Genomic DNA, 20505 nt, shown 5'->3' on the forward strand with positions numbered 1-20505 from the left:
GGCCGCGCGCGCCATGCGCCCCCAGATCCCCCCGGCCCGGCCCGCCGCCCCGGGGCCGCTCTGCTGACCGCCCGGCCCCGCGCCCCGACGGTGGGAAGTTGCGGTCGCTGCGGTTGCAAGCTCCGACCCGCCCGGGAAGCGTCCCCGCGGGGAGCGCAGCGCGGCGCCCCCCGCCCGCCCCGCCGCTGCCGGGCGCCCGCTCACCTCCCCCACCCCCGCCTCCCCAACGTCCCTCCCTTTTCTCCTCAAGTCCTGAAGTTGAGTTTGAGAGGCGACACGGCGGCGGCGGCCGCGCTGCTCCCGCTCCTCTGCCTCCCCATGGATATGCACTGCAAAGCAGACCCCTTCTCCGCGATGCACCGTGAGTACCCGCGCCCGGCTCCTGTCCCGGCTCGGGGCTTCCCGTCCTAACCCTATCCTGTCCCGCCCCGCGTGGCCCTGGCCCCCTGCGCTCAGGTCCCACCTTGGGGACCACGCTGGCTTCTCTAGCTCCCCCCCCCCTTCGTTCTTCCTCTTTCCCCCATTTTCCAGTGTTTTCAAAGCCTCCAGTTTCTCTCTTCTGCCTTATGTTCCTGGTACTTCTCCCTCTACCAGCCTTCCTACCTTCCCTGGTGCCCATCACCTGTCTTCCTTCCTTCCACCTGCTTCTTCTTAGGTCATCGATCCACAGCCCCTGGTCCTGGCTCCAGCCATCCTACTCCCTGGTCACCCTCTTGCCCTGGGCTGGGAGACTAATTGGCAGGCAGTTTTGAGGGGTTTGTGTTGTGGTGTTTGTTCTCTCTCTCTCTGTCTCTCTCTCTCTACCTCCTCCTCCCTCCATTCATCTCTACCTTTCTCAAACTTAGAGTGTGATTGTCCAGGAGGAGACTCCTAACATGGGCAGCTTCAGTGTCAGGACAATCAGGCAGAAGAGTGTGGGGGTGGGGTGCCCCCATCTGACCCTCAGCTCCTAGCACCTCCAGGCCCCGGCAGGGCTTCTTGTGAGCTGGTTTGTAATACTTCCTTCCTCTCCTTTTCTTTCCCACCTCCTTCCCTTCTCCTTCCCCTTCTCTTCTCCTTGAGTTGGGAGTCTGAGATTGGCAGGATGTGATGGTCATCTTTCTCCGCCTCTGCCTGGGAGATGCTCTAAAAACAAAGAGGGGTTCCAAGGAGAAATCCAAGTCAGCAAGAGATGGGAGTAGAGGAGCCTGCCAGGCGGCCCCTGGGCACAGCCAAGCTCCGCTTGCAGTTCTGGAGGCTCCTTGCCGGCCTCCCACTCCCTGGTGAAAATGGTCCAGCCAGTGACCTGGCCAGTGGGTAGTCAAAGAGGGAGAAAACGAGGGGGAAAGAACAAAAGGAAGGCAAGCAAATGCCAAAGCTGGGGAGAAAGGAAAGAGAAAAAAAAAAAAAACAGGGGGAAGGAAATAAAAGAAAGAAAACAGAAAGGATGTTCCAGAAGAAAGAGAAGGGGAGAAAAATGAAAAAATAGAAAAAGAGGGAATTATTTTAATGAAATCTGAATTTATCTAATTCATGTCCTATATCTTTAGCTTGGAGAAGAATTCAGAGATTGTTTTTTGCAGGCTTTTTTTTTTTCTCTCCCAGATAAATGAATTCTAAATAGAAAACTTCTCCTCCTCTGTAGATTAATAATTAAGGATGGTTTGTAACTTTTCACAGGGAAACTTTTTTAGACCTGGCTTGGATCGGTGCTCTGGACAAGAGAGCCAAGGAGGAAGAGTTGTGTTTTTCTATAAGCATATAATTAGCGTTACAGGGGGAGCTTTAAAAAATACTCCTGGGATAAAATATATTTTCCTAAAGAATTTCTAAGCACAGCTAATCCAAGTCAGGGCCCTCTGGCCGCGGCGGATCTCTGTGAGCTGAGCCAGAAATCCTGTCTCCTTTTCGGAGTGAGTGGAACCAGGTCGACCCGCCGTCTTCGCCCAGCCCGCCGGCCTCCCTGCTCCGCCGCCTCTGCTCTCGCCCTTCTCTCTGGCTGATTCCGCGGGGAAATCTGCCGAGTCCCGGCCGCCCACTGGGTGTCACTTGGAAACCCAAAGGGGAGCAAGGCGAGCTGAAGGCGGTCGGAGGAAGGAAGAGACCGCGGAGCGAGCGAGCGAGCAAGCGGGCGGGCGGGCGGGCGGGCCAGCAATCAGCCGGAGCCCGAGTCCGCGCCGGCGGCAGTGGCGCATTCCAGGCCCGACTCATCGGCGGCTCCCGGCCCCCTGGCCTGGACTCCTGCCGTGCCCCCTTCCCATCCCCTTCCCTTAGATTGGGGACGAGGGGCCGGGCCCGGAGCCCGGGGAGGCTGAATTATTCATCTTTAATCTGCCCGCAGCTGCCGCCTTTTCATACCGGTAACGCGAGTTCTCCCGGGGCCTAAATTATTGATGGTCGAGGTTTGGAGGGAGGGGAGGGGTGAGGAGTGGGGCTAGAGGTAGGGAGAGTAGCAGGGATGAGGGGCAAAAATCAGAGGTTGTGGCCTCCCTCAGCCTCCAGATCAGAAGCCTCTCCCCAGGGGTTTCGCCGGCCCTTGCTCTCAGCACCCCCAGAAGGGGACGCGAAAGAAACGAGCGGAACACAGATGTCCCCGCTTTCTCCGAAAGTCGGCTGAGGCTAGCAGGGCAGGGGCTGTAGGTTGCCGGTCAGGTCAGGCTGGCCGCTAGAACTCTGCGCTTGGATTGCTCAGGAACTGCGGCTGCGGGTTGATGGCTCTGGGTGCAGGATTTCTAGACTGCTGTAGGCCAGGGAGAACGGGGCGCCGCGCAGCGTCCTCAGGTCTGGCATCCGGTGACCACTTGGGCTCTGAGGTTGAGGGCCCGCGCTGGAGTCGGGTTGGAGACCCAGCGCCCTTGTCCTGGGCGGGAGAGCAAACGCCCTTGCTTCGCGGTGTCCTGGGAGGCTGCCGAGGTCTAAGAGGTCAGAGGGACAGGAGCTGGCTCTGGCTGGCAGCACGGGGTGCCCCGGTGAGCCCTTAGCCTGTCTGGGCCACCTGAGCCATGTTACCTAGGCAAGGCAATGGGTCCCAAGCCTGGCGCAAGGCGGCAGGCAGACAAGCCCCTGCAGCCTGCGTTCTCTGGCTGTTACCGAGCAGAGCGCCCGGCCGCTCTCCGCTGCCTCCCAGTCTCTGAGCGCAGCAGGCTCCGGGCCCCTGCCTCTTCAGCCTTCCCTCCTCCACCTGGCGTTCTTTGAACTTTAGACACTAGGGAGACCAGTGGGAAATATGGCCCCCAAATATATAAATACAGAAAACATAAAGGAAAGGGAAAATCCCGGTCAAAAACCAAAATAAAATAAAAACAAAAACACAGGGAAAGAGGTAGGAAAACTCCAACTCTGATTAAAAATAGATACAAGAGGTAGGGAACAAAAGGAGAGGGGCAGGGACTTAGCCTCTTTCTGTCCTTAGAACCCTTTTGTACTGAGTCCACCGGTCCCAGACACCCCCCCCCCAAATCATCTGCCTCCAAGCCCTAGCACGCACCAACGACTCCCCCTTGCTTGCGGCTCAGGCGGGATCCCGCTTCGCGCTGCTTCTGTTCTCTGCTCGGCCCTTCCTTTCCTCTCCTACATTCTTTCCTGCCTGCATTAATTCCCCCTCTTCCCTCTTTCCTCTCACCCTGCTTCTCCATTCCTTCCCTCACTTTCTCCCTTGCGAGGTACTGGCCTTCGAGACGCGAGACGCGTTCTTCCCAGCCCTCTGCCCAGCGTCGCGCTCCCGCATCTCTAATGCCCCGTGGGTTTCAATCCCCAATCCGCCGCGTGGTGTTGACCGGACCACTGTTCTTCCGGGAGTCCGGGATCATGCCCCTGCGCCCTGCCTGCTCCCTTTGCACGTCCTGGGCCGCGGACCCTGACTAATGGCCGGTCCCTGCTGTCTGTGGGGTGTTGTGTTTTTTTCTTGTCTCTCCCCAGCAGGGCACGGGGGTGTGAACCAGCTCGGGGGGGTGTTTGTGAACGGCCGGCCCCTGCCCGACGTGGTGAGGCAGCGCATCGTGGAGCTGGCCCACCAGGGTGTGCGGCCCTGCGACATATCCCGGCAGCTGCGGGTCAGCCACGGCTGTGTCAGCAAAATCCTGGGCAGGTGAGGGCCTCAGAGCTGCCCCTGGGAGACACCTTGCCTCCTTATCCCTCCGCCCTGGGTCTCCAGACCAAGGACTTGGCTAAAAGTCAAGGACGCCAGTGGGAGAGGGGCTATCCAGATACTCAGAGGTATCTAGAGAGCTGCTCCTTTCGGTGAGGGCGCTCAGGTGGTGGCCGCGGCCCCAGGAGCCAGGGCGGAGCAGGGTCACTCAAATTCCGCCCAGCCTCGGGGTTCTCGAGGCTGCCAATTTCCAGCCTTCAGTAAGGGAAGGACTCCTCTTCTAGGAGAGTTAACGCAGACTGGGGAGGGGGGTTGGAGGAACAGGGTGGGGAACGGAAATGGGTCCCCAAGAGAAGAAAAAAATCAGCACTGGGTAGGGGAAAGGAGGGTCCTGGTTCTCAGGGGGCTCTGCGCTCAGTAGGAAAGGGCTGGAGGTGGTGCCTCCGCCATGGTGGGCCTGGAGGCCTGGAATCGTGCTGTTCCTCCAGTTCCTTCCCAATGAAAGTCTGGGCTTTCAGACTCCCAGGGGCGCCTATTCCCGCTGGTGTGCTCACAGCCCCCCTCCCCCGTGACTGCCTTCCCGGAGGGAGTGTCCCTCTCGTCCTCCCCTTCATCCTCCAGGCTATCCCTCGCCCTAGCCACGCGCCCTCTGGAAGCTGGCTCAGCCATGCTGAGTCTTTTCCCTCCACGCTGTTGCCTCGGGTGGGAGAGTGGCTCGGCCGCTCTGGAGCCTGCAGCCTCCCTGCCCCCGCCGTACGTAGCCTGCTTCTCGCTGACCCCGCCGGCCTTCCGGGCGCAGGTACTATGAAACCGGCAGCATCAAGCCCGGAGTGATCGGAGGCTCCAAGCCCAAAGTGGCGACCCCCAAAGTGGTGGACAAGATTGCTGAATACAAGCGACAGAACCCAACTATGTTCGCCTGGGAGATCCGAGACCGGCTCCTGGCCGAGGGCATCTGCGACAATGACACGGTGCCCAGCGTCTCCTCCATCAACAGGTGAGCAAGCCGCCGCCCGGGCTACGGGCTAGGGGCGGGACTCCAGCTCCCAGCTCTTGCCTACCAGCGCGACTCCCAGCTTGCGGTCTCTGTTCTTTCTCCAGCCTCTGCCCTTGCTCCAGGATCTCAGCCCCAACGTCCTTTGGGCAGGGAGAGGGGACCTGGGAGGCAGAGAGCTAGACAGACAGACAGAGCTGTCTCCAGCTCAGGGCTGGGTATTCCCTGCCAGGCTTCTCCCGCCGGCGTCCTGGAAATGAATCCAAGTGTTTGTGGTAATTAAGACTCCAAGATTACGTGCCTCGGTATCTAGAGACAATCACAGCCCACAGCCGAAGCCTTTAAAATGACCAGTGTCTATTCATCGCTTCCAAACAGACTTCCCTTTCTAAAGGCATGCTCCCTTCTCCAGGGGCAGCCTCCTGTTCTGGCTTCCCCACCCTCCCTGCCAACTCCCACAAAGCTTGCCTCCCAGGAGCCCAGGCCATGCTAGCCAGCTCCGCACAAATTTCCGGCCTACGAGCACCGAGTATCCAGGCCTGCAGAGCAAACGCTAACCACCAGCCAGCAGTTGGCAGGGAGTAGAGAAGCCGGACAAGGAGTGGGGCACCAGGCAAGAAGGGAGAGCTCTGGACCCCGAGGCTCAACTTTAGGGTGCTTAGGGCCAGGACTCAGTCTGCACCAGATGACAGGCTCAGGCACATGGGGACGACATAGGCTGGAGTCAGCCGCACATATAGCTGCACAAGGTAGTCTCCCAATCCCCAAGCTACTCTAGCACGCTCTCTGGCAGAACGCACGTGCACACCCCATGTACACACACCCCCGCCAGTGTGCAAATGGGCCTGTGCTGGGTACAGCACATGCAAACAGCAGTTGGATGCAAGAGCCCAGGATGGCTCCGACATCACGGAGCTGTGCAATCTGACATCAACAGAGACCCTGTACAAGTTCCAGACTGCTTGGCCGGCCTTTCAACCCCTGCCCCCCCCCCCCATTTTAAGGCAGATTCCCAAATTAGAAGAGGGTTTCCTACCCTTGTTATTCTTTGCACTTTTCACGGGCTCATTATCAGGACAACTAATAATTCAGATGGTGCCTTTTCCTGAAACTGGCATCACGTATTAAGGTTTTTTTTTTTTTTAATATTTTGCAAATGATATGGAATTATCCCAAATCATCCTGAAAACAGCAGGTAAAATTAGCTGGTAGAATGTACCTTGGCTAAAGAAGATTCCCTCTGCCACACTCGTGCTGTAACGTACTGCGAGGCGACCCCAGAAATTATCCCAGTGTGTGCCATCTGTATTAAAATGGTTATTCAGTTATGAACAGGGTAACATAATACTGATCAGCTAATTATACACCCTCCGAAAACCCTCCAGCTCCCTGGGCCTGGCTCACTAGGTGTTGAAAGCATAGCGGTTTGACATTCAGACACCTTCGGAAGAAGCCCGAGAAAGACTGTGGGTGGTTTGGGAGGGGAATGTGTCTTTTGCATTTAAAAGCCAGAGGAGGCTGGGGAAGCTTTGGGGCCGGGGCAGGATTGGCGGTTAGGGAAGGGCAGGGGACAAAGCATTGTTTTCTGAGCCATCTGGAGACAGCCTCTTGGCTGTCTGCTGGTCCTGGGAGTGAGTTGGAACTGAGATCTTGCGAGGAGAGCAGCCTGCTGAAGAGCAGTGTTGTTGGGACTGGGCGCTGGTGTTCTGGGGGACGTTCCAGAGAAATGCTTGTTGTCAGTGATAGGATTTGCAAGCCTTTGGAGGAACCCAAGACACGCACAGTTAAGGCAATTTGCTTTTCTTGATGGGCAGAGGGCCGGAGCGATCAAGGCAGTTATGGTGGCAGCCTCCCTTGTCTACCACCCCGTCCAGCACCCACCCCCGCCTCTCCCCCAACATATACCCTCTCAGGCTGAGATGTTTTGGGAAGCTGGCTCATGCAAGAGTTTGGGAATGCCCTCATCCTGAAAAGCCACAGAAGACGGGGAACGGATGACCCCAGGATCAAGCTCAGGAGCCTTGGGGTACTCCACCGGAATTGGGGGGAGGTAAAGGAGTGAGGAGTAGAGAGCGGGTTGAGAGTGGGAAGAGAACAGCCTCAGCTTGACAGCTCTGACCATGGCCCCGTCTGCTCAGCATGGCGCCCCACCACCTAAGGGGCACAGAGGCTTCCTCGGGTGTGTAGAAATAGCCATCTGTGGGCAGGTGTTGCTGGAGATGGAGAGAGAGTGGGAGGAGAGGAACGGGGAAGCCACGGGCAGCATGGGCAACCAGCCCTGGGCCTGTGGTTAGGCCTCCTGGCTTGCTTTGTCAACCAGGAGCAGTCAGGGTATTCTGGATTTCACTGTGGGACAGAGTCCTACCATGGTTCAAATTTCGGAGGAAGATTCTGAGGGCTTCCCAGTGTGCTGCTGAGTTGGGGCTGGAGGGATGCGTCTGGGCCCCCGTGCCCTTAGCTTCATCCTTGTAGGTGCTTTGCTTGAAAGAAGGAAGGGTTTATTCTGAGATTTGTTGGTCCACCCTGAAACCGGATAAAGCGGGATGTTTCTGCCAGCGTTGGTGATGTCGGGAACTTTGTGAATTCTCATCCTCTATAGGAAGAGCCTGGAGACTTTCCTCCGTGCAGAAAGTGCACTGGGGAAAGGGTGGCTCTTGAGTTTAGAGTCTTACTGTTGGTGAGGTGCCCACTCGTCTTAGGTACGTGTAACCATTGTCAGAGTGTGCATGTGCCGGTGGTTGGCAAGAAAGGAAGTCCACACATGCTCACCCACCTGAGCCAAATTGTGAGATTTTTTTTCATTTTCTCCTCCCCAAAACAGATGCTGTCGCCGCACTTGAAATATGCTGTTATGGTTACAAACTCAATTGCTTTTCGTGCCTCTAAAATTGGTTTTGGCTTTCTCTGATCCTGTCGCGATAAAGGCTTGGACATTCAATCCGTACACTCCACTGGCAAATCCTCAGAGAAATACCTCTCTGAGTCAATGGAGTAGGTCAGGGAGGCCTCCCAAAGCCACTCCTGCCCCCGGAGACCACTGTCAAACACCCAGAGGGTTGACTGGATTGCTTAGCATGTGGAACTTTTGTGACTCATTCTTGATGTTGGGTTACTGATTGCTGACCAGGGAGTTGCCAGTTCTTCAGCTTGCACGCTGCCACTGTAGAGGGTGGGTGTTTACGAACAGGTGACTTGAGGTTGAAGCCTGGTGTGGGAAATGGCCTATAGATGGGGGAAGTGATGCTACCGAAGGAGGAAGTCACCCAATTATAACGCTGAGCAATTGACGAGGCAGGAATGATTCTCCTGATTATGTGCCAGAGTCTCCTGGTTTGGTTGTTGCTCTGGGCAGAGAGTACTGCTCCTTTGAAAGAATAGGTGCAAACTCCAAGTAGAGTCTAGGGTTACGGAGGATCCCCTGAGGGTGCCCCCTTGGAACAAGTCGATAAAAAGGCCGTTGCCCTCTTAACTTTTTCAGCCTGCCCTACACTCTTAGGATCAGGGCCTTCCCTGCTCCTAGATCTTTGGACTGGACTCTTCCAGAGTCAGTTTCTCGCTGATCACCTGCTACCCACACTCTCTCTCAGCCTGTTTGGCTCTAAGTGAGCACGTTCATTTTCCCAGCAGTGGCAACAGTGGCTTCAAGGCTGCAGTCCCAGGGCTGTTCAAGAATTCCATCCTGTGTCGTTCACAGGCCTCATCAGAGGTCTGGCAGTAGGGTGACAGTCGTGGGCCAGCTGTTCATTCAAAGACTATCCAAACAAGCCAGGAGCCACTCATCCTAGCTGAGGGAATGCTGAAGACACGTAGACATGTTCAGGGCCAGAGCCTGTGTCTGTCTCTCTGAAACCTGGGTTCTACAACATTGCACTTTTGACTCTTAGACCTGACTTGGCCAGAAGGGCAGCTTCACCTGCCCCATCTCCATAGTCGTGGAGCTGTTTCGTGGTCAGGGCTGGTGGTCTCACGCCAAAGAGCTAAGGCAAGTTGGTGAGCTAAGAGGAAGACTTCTCTCCTCAGAAGAATGGGAGAAATAAGGACAGAGAACTTGCCTTCTGTGGCCTGGGACCTACCAGCCACAAAGAGCCCCAAATAGTGAACGAATATGACAGTTTCTGTCTGAGAAGCCTTGCTCACCTGTCGTTCCCCGGGGAGGGCTCTCCTGCTGCTGAGGTCCCCCTGTCATTAGACAAACATGTGTAATAGGCGGGACTGCTGATCTTATTTCTTAAAACGACCTGGAGTTCTCCCCCCGAAGGGTCATTTTTGTTCCCTTAGTTATGTTAGACTTCTCGGCCAGTGGTTGTATTGGTCTGACTGTTTCTCTCGTTGGCTGGCTCAGAGTGGGCCCTCAGGCCACCAGATGGCTTCAGGTGAGAGCAGTGGCTGGTGGTCCTGAGCTCTTACCTCAGCTGGCAGCTCTGGAGAAGAGGAAGACAGGAGGGCTTGTTCCTAGTGAGAACTCTAGGTAGGTTTTGGAAGGCGATGCAAGGAAGAAAAGAGAGGGAAACTCCTAACTAACTAGCTAAATAGTGTCCCAACTATTTTGAGAACTCAATAAAACAATCACATCAAATATGAAGAGGCATAAATCTTGTGTCTGCACAGGTAACCTACTCAATTGCTTTTATTATCGCTCAGGCTGCCTCCATTTATTACCGTCCACAGCCTGGGCAAAGGAGGTTGCATAGAGGGTGGTCTCCAGTGCAATCCTACACCCTGAGAGGCAACAATCAGCCCATAGAGCCAGGGATTTCGATGGGAGCTCGGGAAGGGCCCATCTGTCTGCATGAAAACCAATCAATAACTCTGTAACCAGAGCCCTTGTCACAGGGAAATGGACAACACAACAGTTCAATACAGGGGCCACAGGGGGAATTAGCCAGTGGAGATGGGGGCCAGGCAGGAGCAGACCCTGGAGAAGGGAAACAGGGTGCCTGGAGAAGGGAAGGTTGGGGAGGGAGTGGGCTGTGGCAGGGGAGAGCAGCGGCTTTGTGTGCATATTGGCAGAATGGGTGAATTATTGTGTAGAGTAGATCCAGGGACGGAGAGGCACTGTTGGAAGTCGGTTTGGGAGGGAACAGTTGGGCTTATTCTGGCGCACGGGAGAGAGTGTGGTTGTATATGTGATGGTATGTGCTTATAGACTAGAACATCACAGATTCCAGAGAAGGAGTGGCAATGGTAGTAACTGGTGCAGAAGGGGAATCGCCACCCCCGACCCCTGCCACCAAGAGCCTGCACCACGAAGAGGGGCTTGGTATGAGCCAAAATGGGATAGGGGTCCTGCTTCCCCGTCTTGTGAGCAGGACTGATAAAGGAATACTGTGTGCCAAGGGCTCCACCATATGCTCCTAGCTTCGGAGATCTCTGGCTGTAGCTACTTTGCAACTTCCCCTCTTAGTTTCAGGTTTGTCCTTAGTCCCCCTTTGTTGCTACCTGGAGCTGGAGGTCCTCACGGCAAGAGGAAACGACGTATATGTATTTCCTTTTCACTTCTGGTCCTTTAAAAGAGTGCACTAAAGTGTTCTAACCTAGGCCACCACTTCTCTGAACCCCTGCTGTTTCCCCCCACTCCCCAAGCCAGTTGTCCAGAGTTCAGACCCTTGCAAAGGAAGCAGTTACAAGTACAGCTTCAGTCAGTGCAGCTCACCAGCCATGTGGGTGAGTCTAGAAAAGAGAGAAGGGCCCGTGACAGATCTGAGGCGTGGGAAACAGTATCTCACGACAATGCCCAAGTAACAAGTGAAACAGATGGGAAATTAAATCACATTGGGTTTATCTATCTACCAGGAAGCCACGGGGTTGAATGGTTTCCTCCTGTTGAGCCTGTTGTTTTGGTGCCATCAAGGTGCAGCTTGCACATATTCACGATGGTTTCTAGGCATAGAGGTTGACATCTTCAGTGCATGTGTATTTGTATATGTATGTGTGTGCCATCCCGTGTCTGCTCTTTGGTAAAAGGGCGAGGAGGCCAAGAGCAAAGGGAGGAAGGCCCACAGGACGTGACCTACAATCACTGACAGAGGCTGGACACCTTGTCTCTGGCCCAACAGTTTAACCAGTGATGCAGTCATGGGGCCATTGGCTGATAATAGGACTCAGCTGAAGATTCTTTGTTTTGTAATTTGGGCAAACCCAGGTCAAATTTTCCTTCAATCTTTATTGGCACTGTAACACTCCATGGTCCAGTTAGCCCCCCAAAAGAGGGCCCTGGCTACAGTGATGTCACCTTTGTAGTGGAGAGCTGAATGGTCAGCGGTCCATCTTCTCTTAGATACCTGACTCCCAGCCCAGTTGGCAGGACTAGTTAGGGGCCAACTGCACAAGCAGCCGAAAAGATGCTCTTCCCAGTGGGTCTCCTTCCTATAGACTTGTGTCACAGAGACCCACCAAGGAGTGCGGGTCCCTCCAGCAGGAGGCATGGCAGCAGCACTGGGGGATGGTCATTGGCAGAGCTCTCCCAAGGACCAGGCCCTGGGCCCAGCTTCCAAGTCCTTCCCCAGTAACCCAGATGCCAGGAAAAGAAAGGAGAGGCTATGTGTGAGAACCACGTAAATGGGAACTGGAGTGGGCTTGGAGGCCAGGAAGGGCATGAAGGCACAGGCAGATGCCTGGGGGCTCCAGAGAGGGCTGGGCCTCGGGGAGCTGTTGGGAGTGGGAAATAAGAGGAGAGTGACCGAGCACTGGAGGAGAAGGGGCAAGGCCTTGTGCAGTTCCCTGTGGGAACTCCTGGGTGGGAGAAGAAGGTATGTCGAGGGGAGGTACGGAGAGGGGAGAGGCTGTAGAGCCACGTTCCTCTTGTAGCCCATCCTCAACAACCACACACACACACACACACACACACACACACACACACCCTGGACTCTGTCTTTTGGTTTCTGAGGGATAATATATATGATAAGGAAGTATTTTGTGTTTTTCACATAACAGTGAGAGAAAATGAGACTTTCTGACCTTCTAGAGAGGTCAGGTTTACCGTAGGGATGTGGATGGAGGAGGGTAGGGCTGCAGGAGATGGGATGGAGCTGGTGAGAGCTGGACGAAAAAGGGCCTGGAATATGCAGGCCCAGCCCAGAGGCAGGAAGATTTGGGGTTTAAAAACTCTGTGCCGGGCAAAGAAAACACCATTTCTGGCCTGATTCAGTCCATGGGCCCTGGTCTGCAGCCCCAGGGCTGTGTAACAAGACATAGCTTCTCTTCTCTGCTTCAGACCAGAGGGGTAGTAGGGCAGGTGCAGGGGTGCAGGTGGTACTTCCTGAGCCCCTTGGTCCAGGAGCCCCTGAGGGAGGGAGGTGGAGGGGACATCCACTCTCTGCCGTGAGGGCAGGAGAGGGTGAGGCGGGAGTGGGAGAGGAGGACAGAAGTCAGAAGGAAGGCTGAAGAGTGAGGAAGGAGGCGGGGAGGCTGAGGGGCAAAAGGAAGAGGCCTCTGAGCTGGCTTGGCCTGAGGAGAATGGAGTGAATGGCGGGAGTACAAAGCAAGGAGCTCCAGAAGCTTGAAAATTGGGCTGGATCCCGTGCATCTCAGCCAAGGGCCTCTAGTAGAGCTTGGAGGCAGTTGGAGGGACCGTCAGCTCTGGACAGCTGGTAGACCAGGCTAAGGGCGGGGGGGGGGGGGTACTCAGGAAGCTTAGAAGGTGGGAAAGGAGAGAAGGGAGGCCAGCCAGGAGAGGGAGAGGTGTCAGAGTGAAGGAGGTGGCACGGGAGGTCAAGTGGCGGGAGCCGGGGCTCAGGGCCGCCCGCACCAGGCAGCACACAGCACCAGGCGGGCTGGCGGCCGCTGCAAAGCTGCTGCAGGTGTAGCTGCTGCAGCCTGGTCCCCGCAGAAGGGAGAGTGGGAGGGAAGCCAAGAGGAAGGGAGAGAGGTCCTCACTTCCGAGGTGTTCCAGAGTGGAGCCCCTTCCACCTGGGAGCCTCTGGCCGCTTTGCTCAGGGCTTCCTCTTCTGCCTGCCTTCAGCCCTGCCAGAACTTCTCTGCAGTGAGCTCCCTCTGCAGCCATTCAGGAACAGAGGAAGCCAGAGGACGCCGGGAGCAGCTCCTGGCAGGAGTGGCGGAGAGGCTGTAGGACAGGGCAGCAGGCCGGAAGGGGGACTGTCCTCACCTTGTAGGCACAGTAAGGTCACAAAATCAGAGAGGAAGGGCTCAGAGGACTGCGGGAGGAGAAAGGAGGGCAGGAAGGGAGAGCAGTGGCGGCCCCAGAGCTTGAGCAAACGGGAACAAGCATTCCCTGCCCCGATGCTCCCTCTTGGCGCCAGGGTCTTTGCTGGGCTGGTGGAGGAAGCTTCAGGAAACCGGGAGCCTCGTGGGCAGCGTCTGGCTCGACAGGCCCCAGGGATGGTCAGGGAGGAGACCTTCATCCTGCCCCTTATCTTGTGACTTTCCATCCTGATTGTCGAGGGCGAGGTGGCACCTGCCGTGTGCATCATACCAAGAGAAGTTGGTGACGGTGTGTCGAGGGCCTCTGTGTGGCTCTGTCGTGGGGAGAGTCTGGGAACTTTGGCAAGAGTGTGTGGGTCCAGCTGAGCGTAGCATTCACGCCCTGGGAAGCTGTCTACCTGGTGCTGGTATTCCAAGGAGCTCTTAGAAGGAGTCGGGCTTATCAAACGGGGAGCTGGTGGCTTGTTACTCAGAGGGTTTGCGGCTGAAGGGATCGTTTGGTCTCAGAATGAAAGTCTCTGCCGTCGCTTGGACAACTTGCCTGTTTGGGACGTTAGCAAGCGTTACCTGGCAAGCGTGAGTTGAATGGACGGTAGAGCTCCCGCTAGGCTGAGGAGTAGGGTTTCCGGTCAGGTCCGCAGGGTCCCGACACACTCAGTCTGAACGCGGGCACATGTGCGTGTTCTCTGCTAGGCGTGAGGGTGTAGAGTGGTGTGCGAGGGCCAGGTCGCTACCGGGAGCACAGTCGCGGTGCGTGGTTTGCGTCTGTTGAGATCCTCGAGGCGGGTGTGCATCTAGGTTAAGGACACAGGTCAAGCGATTTATCTCCTTTTTTCATCTGCAGAGAGGAGACCTCCCCTCCCTCCCCCTATCCCTTACCCTTTTCCTTCCTCTGTCTCCTTCTCCTCGGGTTAGCTGGTTTGGGTTAGGAGGCCAATCTCAGTAGACTCTAATTGAAGAGGGAAGAGAAGGTGATAAGATAAGGAAGGCCATCCACGCTCTGGGGACCAATAGAGGTTTCATGTTCCCCCACTCCGCTCGGCTTCTCTAGGGAGCTGACACCAGGGCAGGCGGCCTTCCCACACACTGTGACTGTCTGGCCTCTGGCAGAGCCAGAGAAAATGAAGTATCCCTTGGGGTCAAGACTCAGGTTCCTTTCCCAGTCACCATGGGTCTGGCCGGGGGGAGGCCCTGACCAAAGAGGAAAAAGGGGTAGAAGGGAGACGGCCTAAGACAGGAGCAGTGAGAAGCAGAGGTGACTGACACCCGTCAGCTCCAACTAAAGCCTGGTTTGGGGGCCACAGAAATGGACTGAGTATGTGTGTTGGGAAGGGAGGTCATTTTTTTTTTTATTGGAGAAGAGGCTCTGAAGCCTTTCGGCCGGTCTGCTGGGCTGAGCACTCAGCTCTTTTCAGAGGTACAGGCCTGGTTTTGTCCAGGTCTTCCTAGAAATAGTGTCCAGCCCTCACTCTTATGCCCCCTGCCCTCCAGCCCCAGCACATATGCATTCGCCTCTTCCCCCTCCCAACCCTTCCCTTAACTTAGCTCTGAGGATTAGGTAGTTCCTGGACCCAGGGAGGCAGCCTGGAGATTCCTCAGGAGATGACCTCCCGGGGTGGGTACAAAAAAAGTTGAGAGAAATTCATTTCATGGCCAGTGGCTGCTTAGAAAAGGCGATTCCAGCATACGAATGTGATAAATGTTAACTGAGCATTAATCGCATTAAAGAGGGCCCTATAAACTTTTCATTTCTAATTAAATTCGTCCAGTGATGCTGCCCAAGCGAGTACTCTGGGCCTTTGTTTATGTGGAAAATTAAAATGCAAATACAATGGGATTTATTTCCAGGAGTGGAGTGATGGGCTGGCCCCTCTGGCTACTGGTCTCCAGGCCTGTCCGGCCAGGTAACTGCTTCTTTGGAAGTGCTGTCCCCCTTGGGACACATTCTGGTGTGAAGGGAGAGGACAGAGTTCAAGGTCAAATAGAATTAGCAATGAGGAAGTGTGGAAAGATTTGCAGAGAGGGAGAAAAAGGCAACAGATGACCCAGAAATATAGGAAGGCATTGCCCTGGTCCCCCCCACCCCCACCCCCACCACTTCGAACTCACACCTCTAAGAGAAGAGATCCCTAAAATCTTGCTTGGGAATAATGTCATCACAAGCCTCTGCTGCAGCTCTGGGATGAAGGGTGTACGTGGGAGGGAGAATTTGGAGGAATCAGCCCTGCCAGGCATATGTGGGCCTCCTCCTAAAAGAACTGAGTGGTCATCAGCAGGGAAGGCCCTGGGCCTGGATTTATCTGCAGCACCTTGAGGATGGGCTGCTGTCCACATCACGGTTTCACTGATCTCTTCCTGCCGGTGCCAAACGGCATTGACACAGGGCAGTGGAGCATAGAACCGAGGACGCTGTGCAGGCACGCCCACCCGCACGCAGCCTTGTCGTGTGTAGGGAGAACCGGTCGCTCATAAGAATAAACAAATGTCCCTTGCAGGGAGTCCTTTAGTGCCACGATGCCTTTGATAAAAAGCAGTAACCCTAAATACTGTTGAATGGAGCGATCTAAAGTTCCTATTTACTAAAGCATAAATTAAGTCAAGTGGAGAGAAAACACGGGTAAGGAAAATCATGTGGGTAGATCAGTAGCGACACTGAAAGATCGCTGTGCTGCTCCATGGATAAGGAAGTTGTAAACAGCATTAAAAAGTAGAGAGGGAAAGAAAATGGAAGTAGAGAGATGATAAAAGGCAGAGCACTAAATCACAAGTAGGGGTACGTGCACAAAGTCACAAACCAGATTTACACCAAGCATTGCAAAATCTACAGCTTGGACTGACAACACACAGAGATACTCTGCACCCGGGCACGCAGGCATCCAGAGAGTGGATGGGGCCATGTCAGCACCAAGAGGCTGGATGTGGCCGCAACGTGGTCTCTCCCTGCCGGACAAGGGGACTGATTCATTAGCTCCGCCGTGCAGGGATCTGACTGGTCCGGTTCTGCAGACGGTCCAGGATACAGCCTTAGGACGTTTTTAAAGGTCTCTGAGTACATGAGGCTCTTGTGAACTGGATCCACGTTCTAACGGATCTCCAAGATGGAGTCTGATTGACTAGTTTCGTTAAATAGCTTGCTACCCCTGTTCTCTTTAGTCTGTTTTATTCTGGGTTGTTCTTGTCCTTTTTAGTGTTCACTTATGTCTCTTAGAAACGTATGAGCACTTGCTGACAAACAGGTAAATGTGACAACTCCCAAACATCTGAACGAAAATCAAAGCTTTAGTCAATCGTCTATAAGGGTTGTCAATAGGATGCCAAATATCTGGTGATTTAGAGACATCATTGATCAAATTTCTTAGTTTTTATCCAGGCGCAGCATCAACACTCGTTTTCATTCCACTGGTGTTGCATTTCACTGGAAAACACCTGTTTCCAGAGGGAAGTATTGTAGGCGACAAAGCGTTGTGGTTAGAAAGCATCTTTGATGCATTTGGGTCTGGCTTCTGGTTTAAAAAGAGGCTGGTCTTGACCCGAAAGTCAGGTCTCCGGAGAGCTGGTACTTAGAGCGCTTAGCATCTGGACAAGTACAGCTGATGGACACTTGCCCCGGAAGGTTGGTTGGGAGGGCAAATCGCCTTGTCCAAATAAGGGTAAACTGTCTGGTAGGCCTGGCTTCCATAAGGGGATCCTTTTTGCCACCTTAAAGGGGAGTATCAGGTGCTTAGTAGACATGGCCTTTCATTCATTTATACTTTCATTTGTCCATCCGGAAAACCTTTGCTAAGCACCTGCCATATACCAAGCAATTCATGCAAACCTTTGTAACCCAGAAAAAGTAAGAAAATGGGCTCTAGGAGAGATTTCTGGAGTTTGAAGCAAGCTTCCCTGCTCACTGGCTGCGTGGTTACAGGTCAATCTCATCTCCTCCCTGGACCTCAGCCTCTCCACCCCTCTAGCACGGAGATAACCACACAGTTCTGTCATAGGTGCTTGTGAGGGTTATGTGAGTTCATCCACATAAACCTGCTTAGCATTGCACCTGGCACGAAGCAAGTGCTCAATAAATGTTAGTTATTATTGTGGCAGTCGTAGCCATCAAGTGTACATTTCTTGCTATGTGTCTGTGTCAATGTGTGTGAGTTCTGGCCTGTGTGTGCACAAACAGTGAACTCTTTTAAATAAAAAGCTCGAGTTGAAAGGATATGCTGTGAACAGAAATGTGTATCATGAATGCCGGTGAGAATTATGGTGCTCTCTGGGCCCAGCCGGATTGAGGAAGGGGCCTGTGTGCAGGCCCCTATGTGTGTGCAGGGAAAAAGCGCTCTGAGTCACTTACCTGAGCACTGAACAGAATTAGTCAGATAATTGCCCCCTTTGTCCACGTTGTTGGAGAGCCCAGCCTGTGTGTGTGTGTGTGTGTGTGTGTGTGTGTGTGTGTGTGTGTGTAAACTTCATATGCCTGCACACTCCTTCTCTGGAATGAGCTTACTATTGCTTGAGGAGTTGAAGGTTGGCATTTTCTGGGCTTCATGGCATTTTCATGGGTTGTGGTGCTTTGCATTTTATAGGGTTTTTTTTTTTTAAGATAAAATGAAACGGTAGTGGGAAAAAAATCCTTATTTGATGGGTTTGAAGGGTTCCTCTGATTCTTAAATGTCATAGAGGGAAGAGAAGGGAGGTAAACAGGAAGAGGAAGGAAAGAGAGAAGAGAAAGTAGAGACAAGATAAAGGATAAAGAGAGAGGTGAGGGGGAAGTAAGCAAATATTTGACAAGTTCGAACTGATCTGCCTACTATTGTCCCACATATCTGGATGTTCCAGAGAACCATAGGAGGTTGATAATCACTGCAGTTATTTTCACTGCTAAGGGCTAAAAGATTTTAAGAAGCAAATTTAGGAGAAAATTTCACTTTGGGCTTGATGTATGAACACATTGAGCAATGGCTCCAAGTAACGACAACTACAGATTCTTTTTACCCTACACGCAATAAGAACAAAAGTGAAAACCAAAGTTCTCCAAACCCCCGATGATGTGTTCTGTCTCCCCACCTCTATGGAAAGGCCCGTGGAATGAGGCCAAGGCCCAATCCCATTCTTGCCTGTAGTTTTCCCGGCCCCTTTGGTCTGGGTGGGTAACCAAGTTCAGCTCAATGGACTTTCATAAGATCCACACGCAACTGCCTTAATATTCACTGATCTGATTTCCTTCTTACCCCTTCCTTATTTCCCAATTTGACACCTGGATTTCACTATCCCTTATTTATACCTATTGGCTGGCAAAGGTTCTGACTTTTAAAATTAGAAAGCAAATATTTTAAATGAGCTAAATTTGAACCCTGAGGACTCAATTACCCTTGAATTTTTTTCATAAGTATAAAATGCCTAAGGGCCACCACCTTCCTTTCCGCCTATTCATCCTTGCGGGGCTGGATGCAGCCCTCTGTATGGAGACAGGCAGTGGCGAAATCTGTCATCGCCCAGCCCCTGCCGCTGTCCAAAGGGACCGGAAGGTCGAGGAGGGAGCTACCCCCTGCCTCCACACTACCTGACTGAAGTTTTTACACTTCTCCGCTTAGATCACACACAGCTTTACTCATCTTGGGGTTTTAGGTATGTTAGCACACGTGTGTACACGCTTGTACACATGCAGAGGCCAATCTATGGCTGCTTTACTTGGTAAGCCCTTTTGTTCATAATAACAGTAGCTAACAAGTGCTTACTATAGTAGAAATCATTATAAGCATGTTGCATGTATTAATTGATTTAAGCCTCGTAAACAACCCCATAGGGCTTTATAGGATTGTTTATAGATGAAGTAACTGGAGTTTAGTGACGTTAAGTAAGTTACTCAGGTCACAAGGCTAAGCAGCAGAACTAGGATTTGAACCCAGGCGGTACTGGCTCTAAAACCTATGTCTTCATCCAGCACTCCACCCTTCAGATCGCCTTCGCCATCAGAGGAAGAGCAGGTGTCTGCAGTCTCTTGCAGGGCTCTGTATATCTCGCAGCCTCACACCCAGCGATGTAGTTACACATTTCCTGACAAGCTCAGAACAAAGACCCTGAACCTTAGTAGAAAGTTATGCCTAGTAGGTGTTGCTGTACTCTTCCATGGTGTGTGTGTGTGTGTGTGTGTGTGTGTGTGTGTGCTCACGCGTCCGCGGCCTGGTGAGTGCAGGCCGCTGCTGAGCCACATCATCTGGGGATGCTGGGAAGGAAGAAGGTGCTGATGGCCAGAATCCCAGAGAGGAGGGGACTGGGGAACTAGAATTCCTGTTGGACTTGGGTTCATGTTCCTTGGAATCGGGGAGTTTACTCCCATCTATCCTCCTCTACACAGGCTTGGAGGCTTAACTTTCCACATGAGGCAGATGTAGGGAGGGTGGCCCCAGGACCTGTGTCAGTGTGGCCAGGTCAGAAGTGTCCCATGGATCAGGGGCAGTGTGCTTCCAACAGAACAGAGCCGTGCTTCTGGTCATCGAGAAGAGATCTGTCCCTCATCTCTAGAATCTTCCTTCTGGAAAGCAGCAGTGCAAATGACCAGGTCGAAGTAAGCTAAAAAAGCTAAAGGGTGGGCCCTCTCGCCCGCCTCCCGCCACCACACCGAGAAAGCAATTACCGAATCATACAGCACCACCCAGATCCAACATCATTACTCAACCCACATCACCAAGGAGACACCCATTAACCTAATCTCTGAGACGTACATTACAAAAAAAAAAAAAAAAAAAAAAGATGCTGATATGATCAACGAACACAATAATTCAAAGCTGAGACGCAGACATTGCTGCTAAACAATACTCAAATTCCTCCAGCTCAGTGTGACACAAAGTGCAGTCACCTCAATGTCATATCACAAAACACCAAGTAACAAACCTCACGCCGGCTGCAGGAACGCGTCCGGCCACAATGCGTTACAACGTACACCCAACACAATTCAAACTCTGCATCCCACCGGCGCACCCACACGCAAAGGCTGAAATCATGCGGCCACCAGAGCAATAGTAAACGCGACTCAGACAGACACAGCAGTGGACCTGGAAGCACAGCACCCGGCCCTTCTGCACACCCAGCAGAAACCGGTCCCCGCCGCAGCCTCCCCAAGCTCAGCGTGCTCTTGACCCCCAAGCTCAGCGCAGCCTGCCAGAAAGCAGCAGCACCATCCGGTTTCTCCAGCAGGTGGATGTGTCCAGACCATCACCTTCAATAAGGCCTCCGGGCCCTGGTTGCTAGTAAGAGAATAAACTGTCCCCTGAGCCTGCTTCCTGAGACAGGACGAACCCCG

At 53.6% G+C, this 20505-nt stretch overlaps 1 protein-coding gene across 5 annotated transcripts in view; it reads left to right on the top strand.

The window, feature by feature from the left end:
• Positions 1-303: 303 nt before the first annotated feature.
• Positions 304-20505, top strand: part of PAX2 (paired box 2) — a 77570-nt gene continuing 57368 nt past the window's right edge. For 3 of the 5 annotated variants that reach the window (XM_042908810.1, XM_042908809.1, XM_042908811.1), the window contains exons 1-3: positions 319-361; positions 3898-4066; positions 4866-5063. In XM_042908810.1, coding sequence (XP_042764744.1) covers positions 319-361; positions 3898-4066; positions 4866-5063 — 410 coding nt within the window. Of the gene's footprint in view, positions 362-3897; positions 4067-4865; positions 5064-20505 lie in introns of all 5 variants that reach the window. The other 2 variants (XM_042908812.1, XM_042908813.1) reach the window with 1 other exon arrangement.

The sequence above is a fragment of the Panthera leo genome, chromosome D2 (assembly GCF_018350215.1).
Source record: "Panthera leo isolate Ple1 chromosome D2, P.leo_Ple1_pat1.1, whole genome shotgun sequence".
Classification (NCBI taxonomy): domain Eukaryota; kingdom Metazoa; phylum Chordata; class Mammalia; order Carnivora; family Felidae; genus Panthera; species Panthera leo.